The sequence below is a fragment of the Psammomys obesus genome, unplaced genomic scaffold, assembly GCF_907164565.1.
Source record: "Psammomys obesus unplaced genomic scaffold, mPsaObe1.curated_primary_1811, whole genome shotgun sequence".
NCBI lineage: Eukaryota > Metazoa > Chordata > Mammalia > Rodentia > Muridae > Psammomys > Psammomys obesus.
In genome coordinates, this window is record NW_026585987.1 from 6,235,948 (window position 1) to 6,262,355 (window position 26,408).

General features: G+C 37.5%; 1 protein-coding gene across 1 annotated transcript in view; it reads left to right on the forward strand.

Annotated features, from left to right (window-relative positions):
• Positions 1-26,408, forward strand: part of Spef2 (sperm flagellar 2) — a 209,068-nt gene that overhangs the window by 10,484 nt on the left and 172,176 nt on the right. The window contains exons 3-8 of the mRNA XM_055601065.1: positions 8,208-8,460; positions 10,670-10,840; positions 12,836-12,976; positions 15,330-15,394; positions 21,958-22,144; positions 24,354-24,542. Of these exons, the coding sequence (XP_055457040.1) occupies positions 8,208-8,460; positions 10,670-10,840; positions 12,836-12,976; positions 15,330-15,394; positions 21,958-22,144; positions 24,354-24,542 (1,006 nt within the window). The remainder of the gene's footprint in view (positions 1-8,207; positions 8,461-10,669; positions 10,841-12,835; positions 12,977-15,329; positions 15,395-21,957; positions 22,145-24,353; positions 24,543-26,408) is intronic.

Here is a 26,408-nt window from a genome sequence, read left to right on the forward strand (position 1 = left end):
GGCCAGAAGAAGGTGTCAAATCACCTGGGACTGCAGTTGCAGCTGATTGTGAGCCACCATGTGGGTGCTGGGACTCAAACCCAGGTCCTTTGTAAGAGTGGCAAGCACTCTTAACTGCTGAGCCATCTCCCAGGCCTGTTCTTCCTTCAGTAAGGAGAAGAAACAGAATGCAATGTAGTTTTCTTGATGAACAAGTAGTAATAATATTTGTGTTTTTAAAATATATAGTACATTTAACTACTAATAAAAGTACACAATTTTGTCTTAGCAATAATATTGATGAATAATTTTAGGCTGTAATTCATCACTTGCAAGTTTATGGCTCAATGTGACTGGGTGTTTTTGTTTCTTTTTTATTATTATCATTTATTACAATTTATTCAGTTTATATCCTGGCTGTGGCCCCCTTCCTTCTTCTCCTCCCAATCCCATCCTCTCTCCCTCTTCTCCCACTATGCCCCTCCCCTAGTCCACTGCTAGGGGAGGTCCTCCTTTCCATCTATCTGACCCTGGCCTATCAGGTCTCAAAAGGACTGATTGCTTTGTCTCCCTCTGTGGTCTGGCAAGGCTGCACCTCCCAGGGGGAGGTGATCAGAGAGCCTGCCACTGAGTTCATGCCAGAAAGTCCCTGCTCCCCTTACTAGGGAACCACTTGGAGACTGAGTCTGTGGGCTACATCTGAGTCGGGGTTTTAGGTCCTCTGCATGCATTGCCCTTGGTTTTACTATAGTTACTTATTTGTGATACTCAGGCCCTGGTGCCTGAAAGCTTGTTGTCTCTGGACTAACTTGTTATATATGGTGCTTACCAAAGGAGTCAGAAAATGGGCATATTTATTTGGCTTTTATCACTTAGGGTGAATTTTCAAGTCTCATCTATGTGCCTCTTTCTTCATTACTATTTACTTACTAGTAATGTTCAATTGCATGAGTATGACATGTCATATTTTGTTTATCAGTAGATATTTGAGTTTTTCCAGTGGGGTTATTATTTATTATGGATGTTTTATTGTGCATGAGTATGTTCTTATTCCTCTTGAGTATTTATTCCTCTTGACTATATGTTTAGGAGTGGTATTTCTGTGATATATATGTGTGTGAATATATCATATATAACATAATTTAATATATAAGAAAGCATACATAAGCTGTTTTATAAAGCAACCATACCATTAAAATCTACAGTAGCTGTATATGGGGGTTTCAGCTTCACTATACTCTTATCAACATTTGTGATTATCTTTTTTCATATCTTTATGAGAAATAGATTTTTCAAGCAATATATTCTGATTATAGTTTCTCCTCCACCTACTTCTCCCAGTTCCTCTCTGCCTCTCCTCCCATTATAGCTGAACTTGTATTGCATTGTGAATTTAAATTGTATTTCTCTGATTTCTAATAATATTAAATATCTTTACATTTGCAAGTTATTCATTTATTCATCTTCACTGATATAATGTCTGTTTTGATATGCTACCTGTTTTTAAGTCTGCTTGCATTTTCATTGTTGATCTATGTTATTTTCATATTCTTCAGTAAGTTTATCAGATAAATAATTTGCAAATATTTTTCTACTGTGTAACTTAAATTATAACTTAGTTGTGATGTCCTTGAGATATATTTCTTTTTCATTTGGTTGAATTTCAATTTAAATATTTTTGATTACTTGTGCATTAGTTGTACTCATTTCTTATTTTTTTCTTATTGTCTTTTTCCTAAATAATTTCAGCTAATGTACCTTTCAGGTTTTTTTTTTTCTTCTGTACACTTAAACGTGTATTTGAACTCTTGTGGTAAATGTCTCATCGCAGTATAACTTGAGTCTTGGTCTCTGCTAACCATACTAGCTGGGCTGAATTCCCGTAGTAACTCTAAACTCTGAAATTCTATTTGGTTCTCATTTTTATACTTTTTATTTCTTTATTGTTGAGGATTTCTCCTCATTCTTTCTTCAAATTAAAAAGTTGTTTCTTTCAACTTTTGAAAATATTTTAATATCTATTTCAAAATCTTTTGCAGGCTTTGTCAGGGAGTTTCTGTTGAGTCTTTTTCATATGCTTCAGTGAACCATTCTTTGTTTTTCTGCATGTGTGATAATTATTAAGCATTGGCATAGAAAATAATATAATGCATTGTCCTAGTTACTTATCTGTTGCTTTGAGACAGCACCAGGGCCAAGGCAACATTTAAAAGAAAAAGGTTATTTAGGCTTAGAGTTCCATTCTGGAGAGCTGCGAGTCTATTACTATTACAGTAGGGAGTATGGAAGCAGGCAGGCCTGCAAGCATGGTGCTGGAGTAGCTAGCAGCTGAGAGCGCACATCTTTACTTACAAACAAGGAACAAGCAGGCCTCACTCAAAATTGTATAAGTCTTTTGAAACCTCAAAGCTGGATTCCAGTGGCTATACCTCCCAATCTTCTGTAAACAACCTGGTCCAACTTGGGACCAGGATTTCAAAAGTCCAAGATTTATGAGGAACATTTCATTCAAAGTACCAAAGTGCTAACTCAGATTTCTATATTTTTGTCTGTAGTTGCTATCTGCTGCTAATGCAGTTTCAGCTGCTTTTTAACTTTTTTTTTTAATTTTTCCTTAGTGACTTTTGGGACAAATTCTGTAAAGTCTCTATTCTTCGATAGATGTGGTACCTATATCCTCTACCAGATAATGTAGTGATTAGCTAATGCGCACTCTGAACATGTTTGCCTTTGATGAGTGATTCTGTGTAAGGGTCTGTCGAAGCGCATTTTCCTTTGGAAATTTCCAGTTCTGCTTTACTCACTATTTCCTGTGTTGGTTTAGTAAAACGTTAACCCAGAGAGAGATGTGACATATTTAAAATTCTCAAGTCTTTTGCGGAACCCATACTCTCATACACATGTAAGTGGCCTTATAGATCGATGCCCAGGAACCATGAGAGCTTCAGGCTCAACACATATCTCATTCTTGAATCTTTCTAGTTTAAAGAAGGCTCCTGTTTGGCTCAGCTGATAGCACCAAGAGAGGCAGCTAGAATCTTGAACATGTACCACTGATTATTTGAAATCTATTCTTTTTTTTTTTTTTGGATATTTAAAACTATTTTTGTGTTCTTTATCTCTCTTAAAAACAGTAACAAAAGAGCACATACTAAAAAGACATGGTGTGCCTTTTGTGTCAATTACTGTTGAGCGTGAGGCCTGCCCTGAAGTATATTTGACGTACCCTGTGTCCCTCAGTTGAAACAAACTGATTTTTCCTCTCTTAGCACCTATCAGTAGCTTCTTGTTAAAGTGAGACTTTGTACCCACTTCCCTTTCTCTGTGCTAAGATTTTGTCGTGTTTGACCTTGTGTGGGTCTTGTTTTGTCACAGTGTCTTATGAGTTCATATGTAAACTTTCATCAATGTCTTAGTTTCCTTGCAGTTGTCCACAATCTCTGGCTCTCTACTCTTCATACAACCTCTTCAGCATGGATCCCTGAACACTGAAGGGAGGGGTGTAATAAAGAGAATCAAATTGGGGCTGAGTGCTTCAAAATCTCTTGCTCTCTTGACATTAACTATGTATACATCTCTGTATGAATTACCATCTACTGCAAGAAAATAATCTCCTCTCATGAGGGTTAAGTGATGCTCTGGTCTATGGGTGTACAAATATGCCAGCCAGAGTCATTTTATTGCTGTGACCATTTAACAGAAAAATAGTAGGGAGTGTTCCCTGGGCTCGTGACCTGACTAGTCTCATGTTCTTGGCCTCATTAATGGTGTCAGGTATGAAAACTATCTCACACAGTGGACCTGAAATCCAATATGAAACCAGTGGTCGGTTACCTCTATAGTATTTGTGTCACTAGTACACCAGTAGGTACATCTTGTGGACACATTCTTAAGTCACTGAACTTTGAATTGTTGCAAGCCCTTGTCTGATTTCTGGTTTTCACAGTTCTGAAAAGGTGATTGTGCATGCGTGTGCGTGTGTGTGTGTGTGTGTGCGTGTGTGTGTGCGTGCGTGCATGTGTGTGTGTGTGAGAGAGAGAGAGAGAGAGAGCATTAGACCTGAGGACAAGCCCAGTTCTCCTTCCATTCCTTAGGAACAGTCTACCTTATTTCTTTGAGTTGGACTCAACCAAGTAAGCTGGGATGCTTAGCTCTTAAACAGCAGGGTTCCTCCTGTATCCATTTTCCTAGCACTAGAATCACAGGTGTGGAGGACCACATTCAGCATCTTTACTTGAATTCTGAGAGTGCAACTCAGATTCTCATGATCTCACAGAAATCACTTCACCAACCATTCCTCCTCCCCTTCTTGCTAGCACAAATCAGTGCTGACTTGACACCTCCCCTCAAACATTCCTATAATGAAGCTGTTCTGGGCCAAGTAGTATCTGATACATCTCGTTCATAGGTGACTCACTTCTTCATCAATCTAAATTATACTAGCTGTACTGGAAAGAATTTATGGCATAACAGAAGCCATAAATATATTTTCATACCATTAAACTCTTTTGTAGTGTTCCTTTCTAGGTTGTTACTTAAGCTTCTAGGACATAGGGATATTTTAATCCATGCTATGTCACATAATCTCCCTCAGGGGATGTTGTTCAACATTTTCACAGTTCTCCTCAGCTACTGCCTCTGCCTGACAGTCTAGCCTTATATCCCTTTTGTTTCCACCTTTACATCCACTAATAGAAGCTGGATCAGCCTCCTCTGCATAAGAATTCCAGAACTTCTTTCATGCTCTCAGATAATCTCATACACATAGGCTACTCTATGCTTATGTAAATGTAGCCAGATTTCCAATACTTCTGTTTATCATTTTATGCATGTTAGAAGCTCATATTTCACAGTTACATATTTTTGCAATGTTTTCCTTGGTGCCAGTTTCTTTGTGTTTCAAACATTGCATTGTTAGGTATATCCTGTTCCTTTTATGCATCTTGAGGGTATAATTGGTCCAACTGCAAGTTTACTGAAATTTCAGTAATTTGGCAGGGGGGATAGTGAATTAAGGAATGTTAAAGTCTCTAGGTAAATTCTAAGAGGGTACACATTTCAAACATCTTACCCACTAATAGAACTCTAACTAAAACTTGTCTATACATACAGCATGTGTTTTTATTTTATCATATATTGTCTTAGTTTCTCTTCTATTGCTGTAAAGAGACACCATGACTAAGGCAACTTGGAAAGGAATTTACTAGAGATCACAGAGCTTATATTTTGATACAGAGGCATAAGGCACAGAGGTAGAAGGAGCAGGAGGGGTGAAAGAAAGGAGAGGAGAGGGAGGAAGGAGAGGGGAGAGAGAAAAAGAGAGAGAGGGAGAGAGAGAACTAAGTAGGAATGCTGTGGGCTTTTGAAACCTCACAGCCCACCCTCAGTGACATACATCCTCTAGCAAGACTATACTTCACAGTCCATTCCAAATAGTTCTACCAACTGGAGACCTAGTATTCAAATAGCTGAGCCTGTGGGGGCCATTCTCACTGAAACCCAGACATGTATCTTTGCATATTATTATTATTTCACTTTTTCCTTGAAAACCTCTAATTCATTCTCAAAATCCAACTAAAAGACCACCCTTTTTAAAACCTCTTAATTTTACAAGCAGTCTTAACTCTTGGCATTTATTTTTTTCTGTTCCAATGAGAAAGACAAACAGGGTAGATATCAGAAGAGGGAGAAAACAGGACAGGAGCCTACTACAGAGAGCTTCTGAAAGACTCTGAGCTGCAGGGTATCAAAACATATGCAGAGACTCATAGCCAAACTTAAGGTAGAGTGCAGGGAACATTACAAAAGAAGGGGGAGATAGAAAGACCTGGAGCTCCACAAGGAGAACAACAGAACCAAAAATCTGGGCCCAGGGGTCTTTTCTGAGACTGATACTCCAACCAAGGACCATGCATGCAGATAATTTAGAACCCCTACACAGATGTAGCCCATGGTAGCTCAGTCTTGAAGTGGTTTCCCTAGTAAGGGGAACAGGGGCTGTCTCTGACATGAACTCAATGGTGGCTCTTTGATCACCTTCCCCCTAGAGTGATCAAATAAAATTTGAAAATTATATGCTGCTAATAACATGAAATTATATGTCTTAGAAATGACTTAATTTTAAGAATAACTTGTCTAACTCTGGGAACATGAAGGGACGGTGGGAATATGGTGGGGACATGTTAGCAAGTTATTTGCTTTAAAATGGTGTTAGTTTTGCCAAAGCAGATTAGTTAAAAGGGAAAATAGCAAATACAGAAATATGTTTCAGAGGGTGGCCCTTCTCATGTTGCTCTGTGACCTGGTGGCAAGCAGCAGAGGAGACCTAAGTCCCTTAGCAAACAAAGACTATAAGCTGAGGGCAAGGAAACTTCTCCCAGTTCTCATTCCCTGTTCCCCCAGAGGTCACAGTTTACATCATATGCTCTGTCTCCAAAGCACAGATGTCCCAGGTGTTTCTCTGTATTCACAAACAAGAGCGGGTTCTCTTACTGCACTGCTTGTCACATGCCTTAACAATCACAAATTTCCTGAGGTTCCTCAAGTTGCATTCCTCAATGTTTGACTGATTGGGAATTTAGAATATTCATTAAATTTTCTAGAGAGGATTATTATTTTATCTTTGTTAGTTGGGCTAATTCACTAATGCCGTTTTAAAACCAAACCAGAAGCCAGACTATAATATTAAACAGTCAAACGCTGCATTCAGGAAGCTGTGTGATAACAAATGAGAGGAGGGGGGTTAGTCCTTAGAATTGTAGGACTAAGCTTTGAAGAAAATTGGAAATTATTCATGATGAGTTTTGTATTCCCTTTTCTGAATTATGATGTCTCTAAACATTGAAGTCCAAAACATGACACAACCTAAGTGTGGATAGATACCTCCCAGGCCCATCTTTCTGAATATGTATGGTGGGGAATGTACACATAAGACCCCACGCACACTTTTTCACAATCAACTCAATTGCATGGCAGTTCTCAAGTCTGAGGAATAACTTTTGATATGAACTTTGATTACAGTCAGGTGTACTCATTATTCTTTTTGTACTAAAGAAGGAATTTCAATCTTGGAAGCTAAGATCAGAAGAATCCAGGCCGAAGCCTAGAACTGATAGATGTGTCTGGATTGATGACAGAGTTACAACAGTTGAAAAGGAATTGAATAGCTCTAGTGTTCCATCACCAGATTCAGTTCATTACTAACAGTCAAAGACCACTTGAGATTTCTGAAGCAACATCTAATTTTATTCCCTTTTATTCAAATATATTTCTTGTTAACTATGGACACCTAAAAGTAATGAACTACATCTAGTTCATTTTTAAGACTTCAATAATTTTTATTTAATTTTTTTGTGCATGAGGTTTTGTCTGTCTGTATGTATGTGCACAACATGAATGCCTGGTGTCCAAGGTCAAATGATGGCATGTAGATGCCCTGAAACTGGAGTTAGGGATAACTGTGAACTGACACCTGAGTGCTGGGACTCAAGCCTGTGTCCTCTGAAGTGCAGCTAGTGACCTTAAGCTATCTCTCTAGCTTCTTACGTCAATACATTTTTTAGATTAATTAAATTTAAAAAATAGGTAGGCACTCAGTAATGTGGTTATTTAATAAAATGCTGAGGAGTAAATAAACAAGTTCATTAGTTTCTTAAAGTGTAAGGTTATGTTGAATTTCATCATTAAAAATAATAAAATTTCAAAAGATAGACTTTTGCACTTCAAACAAAAAGCATAAACCACACACTGAAAGGGCAACATAATAATTTCCATAGCTAATGTCATTTAATGAAGTATTATTGAGAGATTCTGAGAGGATCATTGTTAGACATGTCAATGGAATAATTAGGACTAATTTAGGTAACAATGCAATGGACATTTATACTGCAATTTTGCCTTTAGAATAAAATGTAGTTTTCAAAACTGTAGTCATTTTATCTACTCAGCAGCATACATTTGGCTGTCTCTTTCTGTGCTTACTTCCTATACATAATTTTATTGTTAATTTACAGCATTAAATAGAGAAAATTAATGAATTTTAGCTCGCTTCTTCAAGTAAACATGACGAATGGGGGGAATCTCCATGCCTTTTCCTTACCTAGCTATTTAGAAAAAAGGAAGTAATTAAGAGTGGTTGATTAATTCATGGCGTTGTATCATAACAGTATTTTTGACGTTTGGTATTTGTCTCTCATTTGGTGTATAATTGCGAACATCATCACTTTTAGGGGTTCAACTGCCAAACTGAACAATTTCTCCCGCTTGGAGCCAACCCTTCACCTGCTGGGTGTGCAGTTTGATCAGAATGTTGCTCAGAGCATCATCACAGAGAAGCCCGGGGCAGCAACAAAACTTCTCTATCAACTGTACATTGCTCTTCAGAAAAAGAAAAGATCTGGGCTGACTGGACTGGAGATACAAACCATGCAACCCCAGACAAACGTGAGGCTCCAGGCCCTCAAAAGTGAAGCTTTCCGAGAGGTGAGTACAGAGTGAGACCCAACAGGCCTTCCCATGGGGAAAGGCTGATGTGGAGAATTGGCTGAGCAGTTGTAGGTTTGGGGAAGCTCCACTGAGTGGCTTGTGTTACCAGCCATCCTGGGTGTTATCTCATGCTAATGTTTTTAACCTGTTCATCTACCCCTGTTGTCTCTCTCCCTGTCCTATCCACTATACAGACACTTTATCTAAGTCTGTTCCTCTTTCCGGTACTTTTTCATTTTTGAGATTAAACATAATTATATCATTTCTCCTTTCTTTTTCTGCCCTCGAAAATATCCCTCTAAAATATTCCCTTGCTCTTGTCCAAATTTATGCCCTCTTTTTCATTAATTCTTATTATGTGCATATACTTATGGACTATATATATAATTATCCCTAAATATAAACTGCTAAGTAAGTCTATATACATTCCATTAATTTCTATGCTTGCTCTTTTCTCCTCCATTTCTCCTGCTACTGTGTTGGCTCAGATTTCCTTAGCGGCAATTGCAGCAACATGCTAGAGTGCCTCATGAGCATTAACGGGTGAAGCTCTTTGGTACAGACGCCTTCTGATAGATTATATAGATGATAGATATAGATGATACAGATATATATGGATATAAATAGTCACATATTTAGAGTGAGGATCCTTGGTACAGACTCCTTCTGATATATATATATATATATAAAGGCAGATAGATAGATATTGTATCTCTGCCTGAAAATGAATTCCAGTCATTCACTGAAAAGTCTCAATATTACTTCGCTGAGCTACCCAGCCTCAAGTCTACTACTTTAATGTTCATTTACAGGGTGTCTTTACTAAGTCTAGACTGTCTTTGCCCTGTCTTCTACCCAGACATCCCAATCTTCCTCCTTCACAGACACATCTTTCTTATTCCTGCTGTCTACCTTGCTAACATGGATTGCTTCTTTGTAACAACTAGGACACGTGTGTTAACCTCTTGGTCTTTATACTGCTGACTTCCTGTTCCTTATGGATTTCTCATGTGGTCTTAATGTTTGGGTGCCTCAGCTTCACGAAAAATGTCTAATAAAATACTTGAGCATTGTAAATATTCAGAAAATGTGTTTCCATGCACTGTTAGCACTTTTTAGTTGGCAGTTTTCTCCAGTACCTTTGGTATTTTTTTTTAGGTGAGTGAAGTACCAACTGCTAATTTTTCCAGGCTTCTGGATTAGTGGTCAGTGCTGCACTCATACAAAGCCCCAAGTGGCAATGGACATGGGTAAACTTTAATTTTTAATTTACAAGGTAACAATGGCATAATAAATTTGAAAGCTACCTCCATTTTCTAACTGTGTTACTTTAGTTTGATACCATTGTTACTCTGGCAGCAAACTAAACTGAGAAACCATGGGCAGGCAGACAGGAGAATTGACATAAAGCTTAGTAACTCAGTTCTGGATTCTTCCTATGTACAAGCTTGGTAAACTCAGCTCAGCCACTGAGAAACTTCCAGTTCAGTTTTCCCATCTGCACAAATGAGGATGAGTATTTCCACCTGCCACAACACGGGACTTTTATGTAACTTAAAGAAGGCAAGGTACAACGAACTGTACGAACTTCTAAAGTCAATCATCCATTATGTAGGTATTCATCAAGTTCCCATTTTATACCATTCTCACTTGTACAAGAATGACACCAGGAAAGCCGCAGCCCACTCCATGATTGGATGCTAGAAAGGGAAAAATGTTTCTGTAGAGTGATTTATGGCATAGTGATTTAAAGATGAGGAAGAAGGTAGCACAGAATATCTTCTCAAGAAACACAGAGGTAAAGGAAATAAGAAAATAAAAGCAATCAATAGCTCGGGGAAGTATAAAATACATTTTTAGACATGGAGACAATTGTTAATTGAGGAAATGACTTGGGTAGAGAACTGAAGGTTCTATAAAAATCAAAAGTAAAAAGGTCTGTGACTGAGGAAGAAAGAAGGAAATCAAGAGCAGGCAAAAATGTAAACATATATGACACTATTTTGTAAGAAAGGATATAAATATATGCTGTCCATACACAGTTAAAGATTTTAGTGATTAAGATAATAGTATAGTTTTAATTTATTTTAATTAACAATAGTGATAAGTATCGATTTATTTTTAATACAAAAATTTATGTGATTGCAATGACTGTCTACCTGTTATTCTCTAGTAACCGAAACTTTGAAATGCTTTCTTCATTTAGAGACTTAAAAATCTGATACCACGCCAAACTGATTTCAACCTGATGCGGGTTACATGCAGGTTTCAGGAAAAATGTAAACAAATGAAAGAAGAGCTTGCTCGAATGCATGTTGAGAAGCTTGAAAGATCTCAAAAACTCGAGGAAGAGCAAAGACACTTTAATATCGAAAAGGTCCTATAGAACATTTTTTTTCCTGAAAATTCATTAGTATGTAGTATACCGTTGGTGATTTATTTCTGCCTGTAGTAAGCACACACTGTATATGCAGCTGTGCAGATTGCATGTTGTGATGCAAGTCTTGCTTTGCCTGTCTGTACCCCCTCATCCCATATTTTCTCCTCTCCATCTTTTTTATTACTCACCCTCACCTGCATTTGTGATTCACTGCCTGAAGAGACAACTTTATTTCCTTCACTGGATGGAATTTGTGCCTCGGCTTCTTTGAGAAAGGATTTGCTTTTGGCTACACTAGTGGTCAAAGGGCCTCAGCCATGGTATCCCTGTGGAAGACAGAAGAAACACTTCCCACGCCCCTCTCTGCCCTGTTTTCTGCAATGCCCCGTCTCTTACCTCCTGATCCATTTCTTTTTGATAGGTTACTTCTCTGCTTGCTTCCATCTCCAACTATCTTAGGCATCTGCACTTCACAGCCTTGACTACTGCTTTGTGTAAGCTGCTGCTGCTTCTCAAGTCTTTAATGATCTGTGTCTTTAAAGACGTGGGGGAAGAAAAACCCGTCAAATCATTAAAGACTTTTAAGAGAATGTCAAATGGCTGGATGCATGGCATGTGCTAACTACAGGCATTGGAACTATGGTTCTTCTATTACATTTGAAACTTGCTTCTTAAATTGATTATAATGATAAGAAGTTAATAAATCCTGAATGGAGGCAGCTTCTCTTGGGGAAGGAGGAAAACGTTTGAGAGGCAAACTATAGAAAGCCTTCTGTTATTTGAGGAGGGCAGAATCCTTCTTCAATGCCTGTGCACGGTAGGGAAAGGGCAGTCACTCTAAGTCCAGTGTATAAGTTGAGGTCAGGTGCTGGGATTCATCTGTCTTGAACCAGCCAGTCAAGGTTTGAAAAGCCAAGTCTAATGCAGGAAATCTTTAGAGAAAGAAGAGACAAAGGGTGTTGGATACTTTGAATTACTATGGAAGAGAGAATGGGAAAATTGGTCATAGGAAGTAAATAAGACAAGAGACAAACCCTGTAGATCCCTCATTTTCTTAAGAAAGAAGATAAACATATAGCAATTAAATGAAAATTCACATAACACAAACATACAAACATTAAATAAAAATCCACATAAACATATTTTTTGAAAATGAAATGAAAACTTTAAAATGATAACTTCTGCATTTTGGTGGTTAAATTTAATTTTCATATTTTTGGGTGTAGAAATTAATGAATTTAGTTCTAATTTAAGGCTTTTTATTAAAGTCATGTGTGTCATTTTCATAAGATACTTAGTTTTTAAATATTTAATCATATTTTAGACATTCCTCTGTCAATTAAATCATTCTGCTTATATTGTCCTCAAAATAAATATTGCTTGTTCTAAGAAGGGGGAGGGACGGTGGGACCAGGAGGGGAGGAGGGAGGGGCTTATGGGGTGATACAAAGTGAATGAAGTGTAATTAATAAAATTTAAAAAAAGAGATAATCCAATGATGCTTTAGATTTTGTTGTCAGGCCAGCAGTTGAGGCTGTCCCTGAACTTATGTGTAGGTGGGCAGTTTGGGGAGGCTGACTTATCTAGTGGAAGCTAGTTGGATCTACGGAGTATTCAGGGGATTCCTGAAAGAAAGAATTTCTTCTCGTAATTGGGCTAGTCATGAAGGTGCCATTGGGGAAAAAAATCATAATTTTTTTTTTTTTGGATTTAAAGTCCCTGACTATTCTTGCACCAACACACATAATGACAATGCATAAATGTTTAGTGACAATTTTAGCATTTCAGTATTGTGTGTTAGTATCATAATTTTCAATGTAAATAGTGTTGAATAATGTCTTCCTAATTATTACAGAATTGTAAGCCCTTGTGCATTGTTAATTGCTAAATTCTGAAATTTTCAACTTATGTATTTTTTATATCTGAACAAAAGTTATATGCCTATTATTTTGACAAAATGAGTAAATAATTTAATATGTATGCCATACTCAGCAACTTTTAAACAGAAGACGACAAAATGAGATAATGGCCAAAATTCAAGCAGCCATTATACAGATCCCTAAGCCTGAATCAAATCGTACTTTGAAAGCACTTGAGGCTCAAAAAATGATGAAAAAGAAAAAGGAGGCAGAGGTAAGTGGTGGCCACTTGCTGTTGCTTGCTCTTTTTCTCCACTGTGCAGAGAGAGACCTTTTAAATTTTTTTTATTTTCTTTTCAAAGCACCATTCTTATCCAAAATTCCTCCAGATTGTGCATATCATTTTTTTTACTGTTGTTTGTTCAGTAGTAGAGTGTAACTTCAGGCTAGGAATAGGAAAACTCCCAAATATTTGGGTCTCTTCTTGGACTCCTGTGTTTATAGGGAGTCCACTAAATTAGGTAAGTGTGGGTGCAGCTAAGAACACATCATTTCTGTTTACCATGCAAGGTGGTTTGTTATGAATCCCAGAAATGTTAATTGACTTGTTGCTGTTTAAACATTTTAAATTAAATCGCCTGCACTACAGATATTTTACCAGACCACACCAAGTGTCAACATTCCAATAGGATAACATCTAATTATGTCATGAGAAAGTAATATTATGTTTTGATGATAATTCCTGATTGCTTATATTTTTTGTTGACCTAAGTAAGATAACAATATTTACCATTAAGTAGGTCATAGATCAAGATATGAACTGACACTTCACTTTTTAGTGAGTTGCACGTTTCTCTTAGTACAGTATTAACTTCTTCACTTTGTAAATATTAAGAAAACTGAAATATAGACGTTGATATATTTTCTTGTAGTACAGCTTTTTCATACCTTAACCTACTATTTTATGTTGATCTATGTATTGTTTTTAAAATTCTAATGAAATACCTTATTTTTGGATTTTAAACAATATTATTCACATATTTTTTCTGGCTCCATTTTTGCAATTAGCAACTAATTTTCCCTAAGTTTATGAAGGTTTATTAATAAAGACTTGTAGTAAATAATCAATGAGCTGAAATTATTTAGAGAAAAGCTTTTAGAGTAAGTGAGGTTTCATGGGAATGTTTAAAACACCCACCACAAACACTTGAAAAATATTTATATTTAAAAATATGTGCCTGGACTCTGATAAATTTCAACTTTATTAACAACCTTTGATGCATCCAGGCATATGCCTTTAATCACAGCATTTGGGAGGCAGAGGCAGGTGGATCTCTGTGAGTTCGAGGCTGGCCTAGTCTACAAAGCAAGTCCAGGATATCTAGGCCTATTACACATAGAAACCCTGTCTTGACAAAACAAAACAAAACCAAAACAACAACAACAAACCCAGGGAGATGGCTCAGTGGTTAAACTACCTGCATATACATGGTAGCTTATGTCTGTAATCCCACTACTTCTGTTGTGAGATTGAAATAGAGACAGCAGAATTCTCAGTGCTGTACAAGAGAAGTAAATATTGTTTTTATTTCCTCAGGTGAGGAAATGAGATGAGAGCCACTCCCAGATGTTTCTAGCTCTTTCTGAACTCTTGGTGGTTGTTTCAACTCAAATGTTCTGGCCTAAACTTTTCCTAAGCTCACTGATTCAAACTGGCTTCTCTTGGCTTCTGACTGAATTGCTCTGCCTGGCCTCAAATTAATTCTGGCAATGTGTTTTAATCTTCTGGCTCCTTCTTATTCTCTGACTTGTTTTGTCATCACCTGTGCCTAGCTTGTTCTCTCTGAAACCTGTTTCTGTAAAACTGTCCCAGTAAGAAACTCTCAGAAAAAAAACAAGAACAAAAACAAATAACTGCGTCTCCAGGCACTGCTCTTAAGTAGCCTCTCTTTTCTGCCCTGTTCTCTTGAGAGTTGGGTTTATCTTTATCTCTGGCTCGTGCTGCCAAACCTTTCTCTGACTTATCACTTTGACTCCCCCTCAATTAGATGTCCCTTTCAAACATGGCTGCCTCCATTTATAAACTAGCCTTACCTTTCTTGTTTGGGATTAAAGGTGTACATTAAGGGCATGTTTATATTCCAGCCATATCATACTGTAATCCAGAATATGTCTGCATTCTAGCCAGATCACAAAGACCAACAATCATCTTTGGATGTGATCCCTTGCCAGAGCAGCCATATTGCTGTATCAAAATGCCTCTACAAAGAATCCTTGTCTAAAACAAGATTGAAGTAAGGACTGAAATTGAAGGTTGTCTTCCCACCTCCAAAGGCACAACTACACACACACACACACACACACACACATACACACACACACGCACGTGCACAATTTTAAAAAGAGAGAATCATGAACTAAGTGATTTAGGTTACACAGTTTCTATATTGCTTTAGGTTAGCCTCATCTAAGAGAACAAATAAAAATTATAAAAATATTCCAGTTTGTCTTGTCACTTAATTATCTTAAATTAGTACTATGTTTCACCCTTTTAAACCGATTGAATGTGAGTGAAGTTTCTTGATGACTTTTAAAGGCAGCGAACTGATGGTGAATTTTCTTTAAAGGATGTGGCCCATGAGATTAAGAAATTTGAAGCACTAATAAAAAGGGATCTTCAAGTTAAAGAAAGGTAGGATATAATCTTTTATATCTCATAATTGTAGCCAGTGCTATGAATAACCTTTGACTAGTTACAAAAGTTTATGTTGCAGTTACTGGAGGATCTTTCACTTTGAAGAAGGTTTTTTTAAAGGAGTACATGAAAGAAGAAAAGATAAAATGACTTAAAATTCAGATTATTTACTCATTAACTTTGATCTAGAATGGGAATGTGGGTATCAGGGAATATACAGTCAGTTTATTTTTTCTGTGCTATGTTTATTTTTTAAGTTCACAAACATTTTTAAACATTTACTAAAATTGTTACACTAATTTAAAAGTGCCCTTGAAAAGCCTTAATTGGACTCTAGTTTGGTTTCTTTCATATCATGCCCTCTGGGTTTATCATAGAGTATAGCATTAAAGTCTTATTGAATGACATTTTTCACCAAATATTATGCAGTATTGTGGGTTTAGTTTTGTAAATTTAATAGCTCCAGTTTCCTAAACATAAACATATGCCATATCCCTTTATTTCTTTTTTTTAATTTAATTTTATTTTTTTCTTATCAGTTACATTTTATTAACTCTGTATCCCAGCCGTGTCCCGATCCCTCATTCCCTCCCAGTCCCTCCCTCCCTCATCTCCACCGTGCCCCTTGCCAAGTCCACTGATAAGGGGAACCTCCTCCCCATTCATCAGATCCTGTTTTATCAGGTATCATCAGGACTGGCTGCAAAGCTCTCCTCTGTGGCCTAACAGGACTGCTCCTCCCTTGGGGGGTGGAGAGGCCAAAGAGCCAGTCATTGAGTTCCTGTTAGAAATAGTCCTTGTTCCCCTCACTATGGGAAACCAATTGGTTACTGAGTTACCACAGGCTACATCTGAGCAGAGGTTCTAGGTTACATTCATACATGGTCCTTGGTTGCATGTCAGTCTCAGAAAAGACCCTGTGCCCAGATATGTTTGGTCCTTGTGGAGCTCCTATCCTTTCCTCATCAGACTAACTCCCCTTCTTTCTTATGATTCCCTGTACTCTGCCAAAGGTTTGGTCATGAGTCTTTGCTTTGAAAACACTGCTAGTTAGAGTTTTTCAAATGCGCTCAGTAGACTCCTGTCAATGTTTAGTGTGCATCCCATCTGTCTTTCAAAATGAGGATAGATAATCTTACCCCATGTCCGCTCTCTTGATTATCTTTTTTACGTGTATAGATTTCATTATGTTTATCATATCTTATAGGTCTATATAAGTGAGTATATACTGTGTTTGTCTTTCTCCTTCTGGGATATTTCACTCAGGATGATCTTTTCTAGGTCCCACCATTTGCCTGCAAATTTCATGATTTCCTCCTTTTTGATTGCTGAGTGGTATTCCATTGTGTAAAAATACCACAATTTCTGTACCCATTCCTCCGTTGATGGACATCTGGGTTGTTTCCAGGTTCTGGCTATTACAAATAAAGCTGCTATAAACATGGTTGAGCAAATATCTCTTTTGTGTACTTGAGCAAACTTTGGGTATATACCTAGCAGTGGTATAGCTGGGTCTTGAGGAAGCACTATTCCTAATTGTCTTAGAAAGCGCCAGATAGATTTCCAGAGTGGTTGAACCAGTTTACATTCCCACCAGCAGTGGAGGAGGGTTCCCCTTTCTCCACAACCTCTCCAGCATGTGTTGTCCCTTGAGTTTTTCATTTTGGCCATTCTGATGGGTGTAAGGTGATATTTCTTATTATAAGTCCTTAAAAATAACCCATTAGAGGCTACTTCTATATGAGCAGTGTAGGACTTTCTACCTTTAAAAATAGAAAATATTCAAGCTCTCTATATTTACAGAACGTGAAAGAATTCTATATTAAGTGGAAAATATACATGTTAACAACTAAAGTTTCAGTCTGATATTTCTGAGGGAAGTGTGTATGTAGGTCAATGTGAGGTGAAGTCAGGAAAGAAACTAAAATGATCAGATATGGAAAGAAAATGAAGAAAAATGGAAAATATACCTATGTTTCTTTTTCCTACCCTCTGTACAAATTCCTGGTACCCTATTTTGATCCCCATACCCTTTACCAGCATGACTTCTATCTCCTAAAAGCACAATAACCCAGGGTACATAGGTGACAAGGAAGATCTGCAATTCTGGCATTGTCTCTTCATTGTTTATTGTCTCTCTTGCCATGTGGAAACTTTTCAATTTCATTTCAAGCTTTTGAATTTGAATTTCATTTCAAGCTTATTTATCCATTATTGCCACTCTTTCCTGGGCTATTGAGTCCTTCACAATGAGTTCTTACCTATACCTATGCTCCTGTAATTTCAAACTTTTAAGTCTTAACATTATAGTCTTTGATCCATTGTGGTTTTTTTCAATCTATTTTTTTATTTTTTATTATTAGTTACATTTTATTAACTCTGTATCCCAACTGTATCCCACTCCCTCATTCCTTCCCAAACCCTCCCTCCCTCATCTCCTTCCTGCCCCTTTCCAAGTCCACTGATGGGGGAGGACCTCCTCCCCTTTCATTTGGCCCTGTTTTATCAGGTATCTTCAGGACTGGCTGCAAAGTCCTCCTCTGTGGCCTAGCAGGACTGCTCCTCTGTTGGGTAGTGGGGAGGTCAAAGAGCCTGCCATTGAGTTCCTGTCAGAGATAGTCCCTGTTCCCCTTACTATGGGAAACTAGTTGGTTACTGAGCTACCATGGGCTTCATCTGAGCAGAGGTTCTAGGTTATATCTATACATGGTCCTTGGTGAAGTGTCAGATTCAGAAAGACCCCTGTGCCCAGATATATTTGGTCCTTCTGGAGCTCCTATCCTTTCCACATCATACTAACTCCCCCTTCTTTCATATGATCCCCTGCACTCTGCCGAAGGTTTGGTTATGAGTCTTAGTATCTGCTTTGATACACTGCTAGGTAGAGTCTTTCAGGGGCCCTCTGTGGTAGGCTCCTGTCCTGTTACTTGTTTTCTCCTAAGTCCATTTGTCTTTCTAAGTGAGAATTGATCATCTTACCCCGGGTCCTTAATTGACTTTTATGTTAGGTAATAGAAAGGGAACAAATACTAGCCTTTACATGTTTACATATTCACATATTTAGGTTAGCTAGCAGGATTTGCAGAAGAGGCCATTTTTCCTCCGCTGTAAGTTTAGCACCTAGGCCAAAACCCAATTATCTGTAGCTGCAAGTATACTTTTTTTCTGGATACTGTATTCCATCCCTCTGGTCTACATGTCTGTGTTTTGTGCCTTCTCATGGTGGATCCATTACCATATCTCTGACTGTAATTTGAGATCAAGTACTGAACTACTTTCAGAATTTCTCCTTTTGCTCAGATTGTTCTGGGTATCTGGTGTCTTCACAAGATTTATAGTCTTTTCCTAGTTCTATGAAGAACGCCATTGGAATTTTTGTGGGGAACATCTAATATTTACACATTGCTTTTGATGTAATGTTACCACCTTCATAATAGTGATTCTGCTCCTCCACAAGCATGGGAGGTCCTTTGTCTAGGCATTCTCTCAACTTATTTCTCTGTCTCTGTGTATGTGTGTGTCTGTGTGTCTTTTCCAGAAGGTTCAATTTAATCCCAGCAGACGTTTCTAAGGGAACTTGGAAGTGTGCATAGAATAAAGAATCCACCTTCACAGCGTGGCACTGTAGGAGAGGCAGCTGGAGACTCTCTGCAGTTCTCCTGCAATGTGCGGCACACATATCTTTTCTGATAGCCATAAAAAGAAAATTATTGGGAAGCGCTGGTCTAAAGCAACCTGAGAAAGAAACCGAAGCTAAGGGACAATAGGCTTTTAAAGCCTTTTTATCACTAACTACTTTTCAATTCATTTTGAATTTTTACCTGAAGATGTTCTGGAATCATTTAGAACTTGTGCTAGCATTTTGCAAAAAGCGTTAACATTTTTGAATATTTTTACATTATCCTTGAATTATACCACTTTCCCCTTTTCCTTGACCTCCCTCCACCCCTCCCAAGTATCCTGCCTCTAATCCCTCCCATGTCTCCCCACTCTCAAATTGATAGCCCCTTTACTTTATTGTGGTTATGCATGGAAATGAATGTTTGTGTGTCTGTGTTGTGTGGACAAACAGCACGGACTTGAGGAACAGTTTCAGCTGCTGCCTTTTTTACTGCTCAGATCTGAAAAGTCTTTCAGAGATAAGTAACGTCATCTCAAAGCCCATATTTTTCCTTCAGTGGAAAAATGAAAGTCTTAGAGCTTGTAACGTGGCACTCCGCTTTCTTTTCCCCCTACACTACACACACACTCTCCATTGCAAAGGTTGTTGGCTTGTTTTCTTAGACAAATAATAAGTTCTATCCCCACCTGCTGACTTAGCTCAGGTTTATTGGATACTATATTATGGTATTTGGTGCAACAGATTTACCAAGTAATTCCCAAAGTATGTGTTTGACAAAATTTTTATACTGATAATTCCTACAAAAAAACTACTAATCTCCATGAGTATTTGGTAAACAATCAGATATCAATAAAACATAACCACTGTCTTCAAGATACCCACATGTAATAAAATGCATATACCTTCAATTAAACTACCATATAAATTTTTGTTTATAAAAATTTACTGTTTTAATCATTTTAATTTTATAAATTCATATGGTATGATAATTTGATATATAGATATTGATCAATCTAATCAACATAGCCAGCATTTTATATCATTCAATGTGATTAAACTATGTATTTATGGAATACAACATAATATTTCACTGTCTTTTTAATTGTATAATGCCTGAGCTGGGCCATGCAACATTTCCATCTCCTTATCATTACATTGCGTTGGAGCCTTTGATAGCTAGTACTGATGGGAGAATAGATGGGTGAATGGAAGGGTGAGTGGATTGACTCGTAAATAACAGAGAATTCATGAACTACATTTTTGGCAGCACAAACACAGTATTTAGGAAGCTTTTAACCTAAGCTTACTCTGGGACAGAGTCTTTGTAACAGCACATATAGGTAAGAGGATAGAAGGCATCTTACTGAATGAGCACACTAATTTCCACAAACATGTGACTGTGCGAACCTTTAAAAATACCTTTGAAACTGGCCCAAATGATTTATTTATTTTTAAAGATGGGGGTCTTACTTTGCAGTCATGGATGGCATGAAAATTCCTCTGTTAACTAGGATGGCATTGTTACCACCGAAATTCACCTGCCTTCATCACATGATTTCCAATTATAGCCCTGAGTTACTATGATGAGCTTTAATTGTATCAAATCTTAAACAAAAACAAAAACCTGCTCTGCTTTTGACCTTCTGTGTATTGAATTGTAACAGTTTATTCTTACCTCCTCTAAGTGACAAAATACAACCATGACTGTACCTCCTGAGGACAAAATATTCAGAATCTTAGTCTTTTACATTCACATTTGATAGTCATTGTTAGCATATTGTTGAAATTTTGCACACACCAACTTTGTACAGAGAACAAGAAAAGAATATTTGTAATATGAGTCCAAAATTTAGCTGAGAGCAACAAACATACAAATTGTGATCTAGAATCTGCCAAGATCTATGTAACAAATATGTATGAATCTCACACTAAACATACTTTTGCGGAAGTAATTCTGCATTTATGAAAATTGATGACTATTTAGTGATGACACACTTCAGTAACATGCCTTTGTTTTTTTTAAATACATTCTGTTATATTCTGAATTAAATGTATTCATAATAACATAAAAATAACAATTTATACTATAAACTAATTATTCCTTGGAAAGTAACATTATCATATATCTTATGCAACTGTACTGTGGCATTCTAATGGCTTTTTAAAGTCACATGCAGATGAGAATTTTTGAGTCAATTGCTATCCACAATTTTAATGATAACTTTTAAAAGACTATAAATTTAATGATAAGGGACCATTTACTCACTGAAAATTTATTTCAGATGAACCAAGTTGTTCATTTCCTTTTGTGAAGACCTGTGCTGATGCCAGGTCAGACCTACACTGAGTCATGACAGGTAGGCCAACTTTCAACTGCTCAATTCCTAACGAATGGTTTCCACTGCCCTAGTCATATGCCCTTTTGACAGTACTTAGAGTGACTTGCACCAATGTAGGTGAGAAAAGACTAATAATGAACGGGACCATCCATAGAGGTACTGTATTCTCAGTGTGCTAACATCAATTATCTCTAGTCTATAGATATAATCATTGTCATTGAGGTGCCCTCTCTGACATTTGGATTAGCTATAGTTTGCCTACTTTTTATTGACTTAAACCTGGAGAAGCAAGAGGCCAATGGAAAGATGTAGGACAAAAACCAGAGTATCTAGTAAGACTGGAGAGTATAGGAACTGAGAAAAGAGGAGATGTACTTAAGAAAAAAAAAAGCTATACTAAAAACCCTAGAGAGATAGTGAAAAATGTGAGGTAGAGCAAATGGAATTGACAGTAAGCTACAGGCTTCAGTGTGTATGCAATGCTTGTATTAATAAATGAATGAAAACAGCAAAGCCGCTTTCTGCAGAAGTCTTCCATCATTACAAGGAAGAGACGTGATCACACGTATTAAAGTCTAACAAGAATCTGTTGCCTTTAGTGCATCCAGGTTTTCTTTGGAAACAATAGACCAGACGACTACCGAACTGCTCAACACTTATTCAGATGATGACTACATTAAAAAGATCCAGAAACGCCTAGAAGAAAATGCTCATGCACGTGAGCAAAGGGAAAAGAGGCGACGGAGGCTGTTGATGGACCAGTTAATAGCCCACGAAGCACAGGAGGTGAGATATTTGATGTTAGTTCTACATTAACATCACTGAGACCTTCAGGATCCATGCCCTTGTATTTTCACAAATGAATGGTTTGTATACATGTTGTCTGTCACTCTGAGTCAGATGTCACAGGTAAATCCTCACATCAGAAAAACAAAATCCTTACTTACAAATTTTCAAAGTACCCTCATTTGTCACTAATAACTACAGAACCTGAGGCACTTGGTCATACATACATACATAGTACAGTGGCCCATTCCTCCATAACAGTCAGTTAGAAAAATGGTTAATAGTTACTGAAGTAAACTACTAGCTTCACCTTGTGGGAGAAGTGGGAAAGCCTGTAATCACGTCGAGACTATTCTAGATTATATATTCTTCGAAATCTTTCTCAAATATGCTAAATACGATTAAGATAAAAGTGAATCCTCTATTTGTTTTTCTATTCACTCCAAATACAGGATATTTCATCTATGTTCTAGGTTTTAACTTTCCTTAGCCGAAACCATTGCATGAGAAACTACAGTTCACTGAAATTTTAATAAACAGTCCACTATACTAGAACAACCCTTCCCAATTAGCTTTTATGTCAAGGTCTTTATAGGTCTTCAAACTGAAGCTAAACACACATAGCCTGGTGCAGCCATCACCTCACAGTACTCTCTCTTTTTCCCAATTCAATCTCAATGATAATCCAAGTATGATTTGGTAGTCCAGGTTCTTCCTTATAAGGGTGACCAGCCAGAGGAGGACATTTTGACAGCTAAATTGTCTATGTAAACAGAGCCTAACAATACAGAATTCATTTAGAATAGTGAAGCAATTTCATGTTTAGAAAATATGGTTGAGACTGTGGCTTGTCTAACTGAAACCAGACCATAATTCAGGGGGGATGGAGAATGGGCTCAGCTCACTCTTCTGCTCCTCTTGACTGGGCTGTTAATGTATTTGGGGCTGCCTGGTGCTGGCTGACCTCCAAAACCTGGTAAGATACTGCCAGAAAGATGAGTACCCTCTGTAAAAGCCTTTAATTTTCTAGTAGATTGGTTCACGTGAACAACAATTTCCAGAGTCAGACCTCAAGAACATTTTGATGATTTGTGGGTTTTGTTTATGTTTTTCTTTGTTGTTTAGGATTTTGTCTGTTTTGTTTTGTTTGTTTTGGCTAATGTTCTGGTTACCAGTTCAAGTTAGGGACCACATCATATGCCGTATTTAAGGCCTAGAACAATAGATTCCACCATTGCTTGCTCATATAAAGTCAAAATGTAATGCTGTGAGTAAATGAAGGAAGAACTCGTTGCTGTTTTTACATCCTTCTCTTTGTCTAGTAATAGATAACAAGGTGAAAATAATTATTAACGATGATCTCTTTTTAGAATTTAGTAACTAGACAGAACACCTGATGTGCGAAGTTTTTCATGACTTTAAGGCATCTTATGAGTAGGAAGAAATTCCTATTTAATTTCTGTTGAGCTTCAATTTAAAATTTTAAAACAGGCCTAAAGTCCAATTTCACCATTTAACTTACAGTGTTAGTTTGTATCTGGCTTCCCAAAAATGTGTCCTATTTCTCCTGTAGCTGCAGAGACCCTTTGAGACAGTTTTTCTACAGATGATTGGATGGTTGAGTGTTTAATTAGAAACACCACTGTTCTTCCAAATCCTCACTGAGAACTGCATATGCTCCTTTTTTTATTTGATACCTCTATTCAGACGAAGAAATCCTGATGGCCTGGGGAATTGTATTTACCCTAAGCCTCTCATTACCACTTAATCAGAAAGGGGCCCTGCAAAGCTGAAATACTGGCAAAAAGCTCACAGCCAGACAAAGACTAGTTACATTGAAATGTGTAGACCTAATTTCCAAACCTCTGAAAACATTATAAACTGAGAATTGCATTACTTGTTCAGAAAGTTTGAAAACTCGCATCATTTGTTTTTATTAGATTTTAAAGGAAGTAACTTATTTGAAGCAATTTTGAATTTTAATACCATGTTTCTAAAAAGATCTAGTATTAAATATCTATGATTAAATAACTTTTATTGCAATGTGTGTGTGTGTATGTTGTATTGTGTTCAGATTTAAACCAAAAGGCAGAAATGGACTTAGACGGCTGTTGTGCCTTTCACATGTCGTTTGCGAATTGTCTGCCCAGTAGAGGATAGTGTGGACTAGGCTCTGACAAGGCCTTGGTTCTCTTGCTGCTGTCCACAGGAAGCCTATCGCGAGGAGCAGCTGATACACCGGCTGATGCGTCAGTCCCAGCAGGAGCGCAGGATTGCCGTGCAGCTCATGCACGTTCGGCACGAAAAGGAAGTTTTGTGGCAAAATAGGATTTTCAGAGAAAAACAGTATGAAGAAAGGCGACTTAAGGATTTTCAGGATGCTCTTGATAAAGAAGCGGTAAATAAAATCTCCATTAAAAATACTATTTGGTAAATACTCCACTAAAGATCTTATTGGGTTGTCAGTTTCTAACTGACAAGGGAGGAGGAGGCGGCCATACCTGGTACACCCGCCACAGCTATCTTGACTCTAAGCATTGCAGGCGCACCGCCAGTCCTGTGCTCACGTGTCTCTAGCCATTTTTACTTGCCTTTGAAGTTTTAATTCCAAATGATTCCTCAGGAAGGGATCAAGAGAACAGTCTTAATATCCTCCAAGTTCTTGTATGTTGGCGATTGTGTGTGCCTCTGTACTTGCTTGTCAGTTCGAAACGCCTGACTCATCTGTATTTTCCTTAAATACCTAAAATACATCTCTCCACTTTTTTCAGATACAGTTTTGCTGTCAGAAGGCTGATGGTGGTCATCTAATTTGCATGTCCTTGAATCATTATGTTTTTACTTCAGACCCCCAAGGGACTTGCTTATCTCTAAAGTTCGCCAAAGTTGCTAGTGTGGGGACTGTTATGGACAATTTTAGGAGATGTTCTGAGGCAGAATGAGCTTTTAAGAAGCTTTCTTTAAGCAAAAAAAAAAAAAAAAAAAAAAAAAAAAAGAAAAAGAAAATCATTACTTTTTGATATGACAGTATTTCCCAGGCCTATATTGTACTCCTCCTTTTTCATCACTATAATAATCCATGAGGAGGCAGGGGTGCTCTAATTTATTGTCAATGAGAACAGTACCCAGAAGCCAAGGTCTGTCTCCTGGGTATGTTCTTTGCAGCGATGATATTATTTTAAAACTTGAAAATCAAACTATCTGATATGCTGCTCATTTACCACCTCCTATGTCTCCCGAACTTCACGTGTGTGGTTTCTTGTGACCAAACAGATTTATCAATGTGTTACTTGACTCAATTTTTGTCTATTTCCCATTGGGGAGCTCAAATTCATTTTATCATTTTATCATTTTATCAAACGTGACGGTAGAGACTTGGAACTCCTGTGATCAACATTTCAGGTAGCTTGCACTTGCTGCCATAAAACATTTTTAAATGTGTCTGTATAAGAGAGAAGATCTTTCAGGCAATAAGGAAATGATATTCACCTTACCGGCTTCCTGTCTCCTTTTATGATACTCCATGATAAAGCACATTTCATCCAGACTAATAGATCTTGATTTTAAATTTTGGTGCCACCTACTTTATGAATAATAATTATCACACCTGAGCATTTATTTCAAATCACAGTTGTACGATTCTCATTTATTCACATATAAATTTTGCAAAAACTACATATGAACACTATGTCCATGTAAGTTTTACAAATATGAAAAGAGAAGCCGAAAGTTTAAAAGTCAAAAGCATGTCAATAGCACAGCCGTCCTGTAGGTCTCTAGAGTCCAGTCTCATCACTATTAAAATTACTCTCTTCAGACACTTTTTTTTATATCTCCTCTTTTTTTTTTTCTTTTAGGGCTACTGTATACTTTTATGTAATGAGATAGGAAAGTATGGTGAGTCTAGCAGTCTAGCACAGAGTTGATATCAGAGGTAAAATGTGATAAGTAGACCATATAAGTGAATGGAAAAGAGGAAGACAACAGAGGAAACCAAGATATCTTGGGAGAGAGGAAGAGAGGGAGGGAGGGAGGGAAGGAAGAAGAAGGGAAAAGGAGAGGAAAGAAGAAAAGAAGGGAAGGAAAGAGGAAGAGAAAGAGAGGGAAGGGTGGGAGGAAAGAAGGAAGGGAAGAAAAAAGAACAGAGGGAGGGAGAGAGAGGAAACAGGAAAGAAAGAAAGGAAGGAAAGAAAGAAAGAAGGGAGGAAGGGAGGAAGGAAGGAAGGAAGGAAGGAAGGAAGGAAGGAAGGAAGGAAGGAAGGAA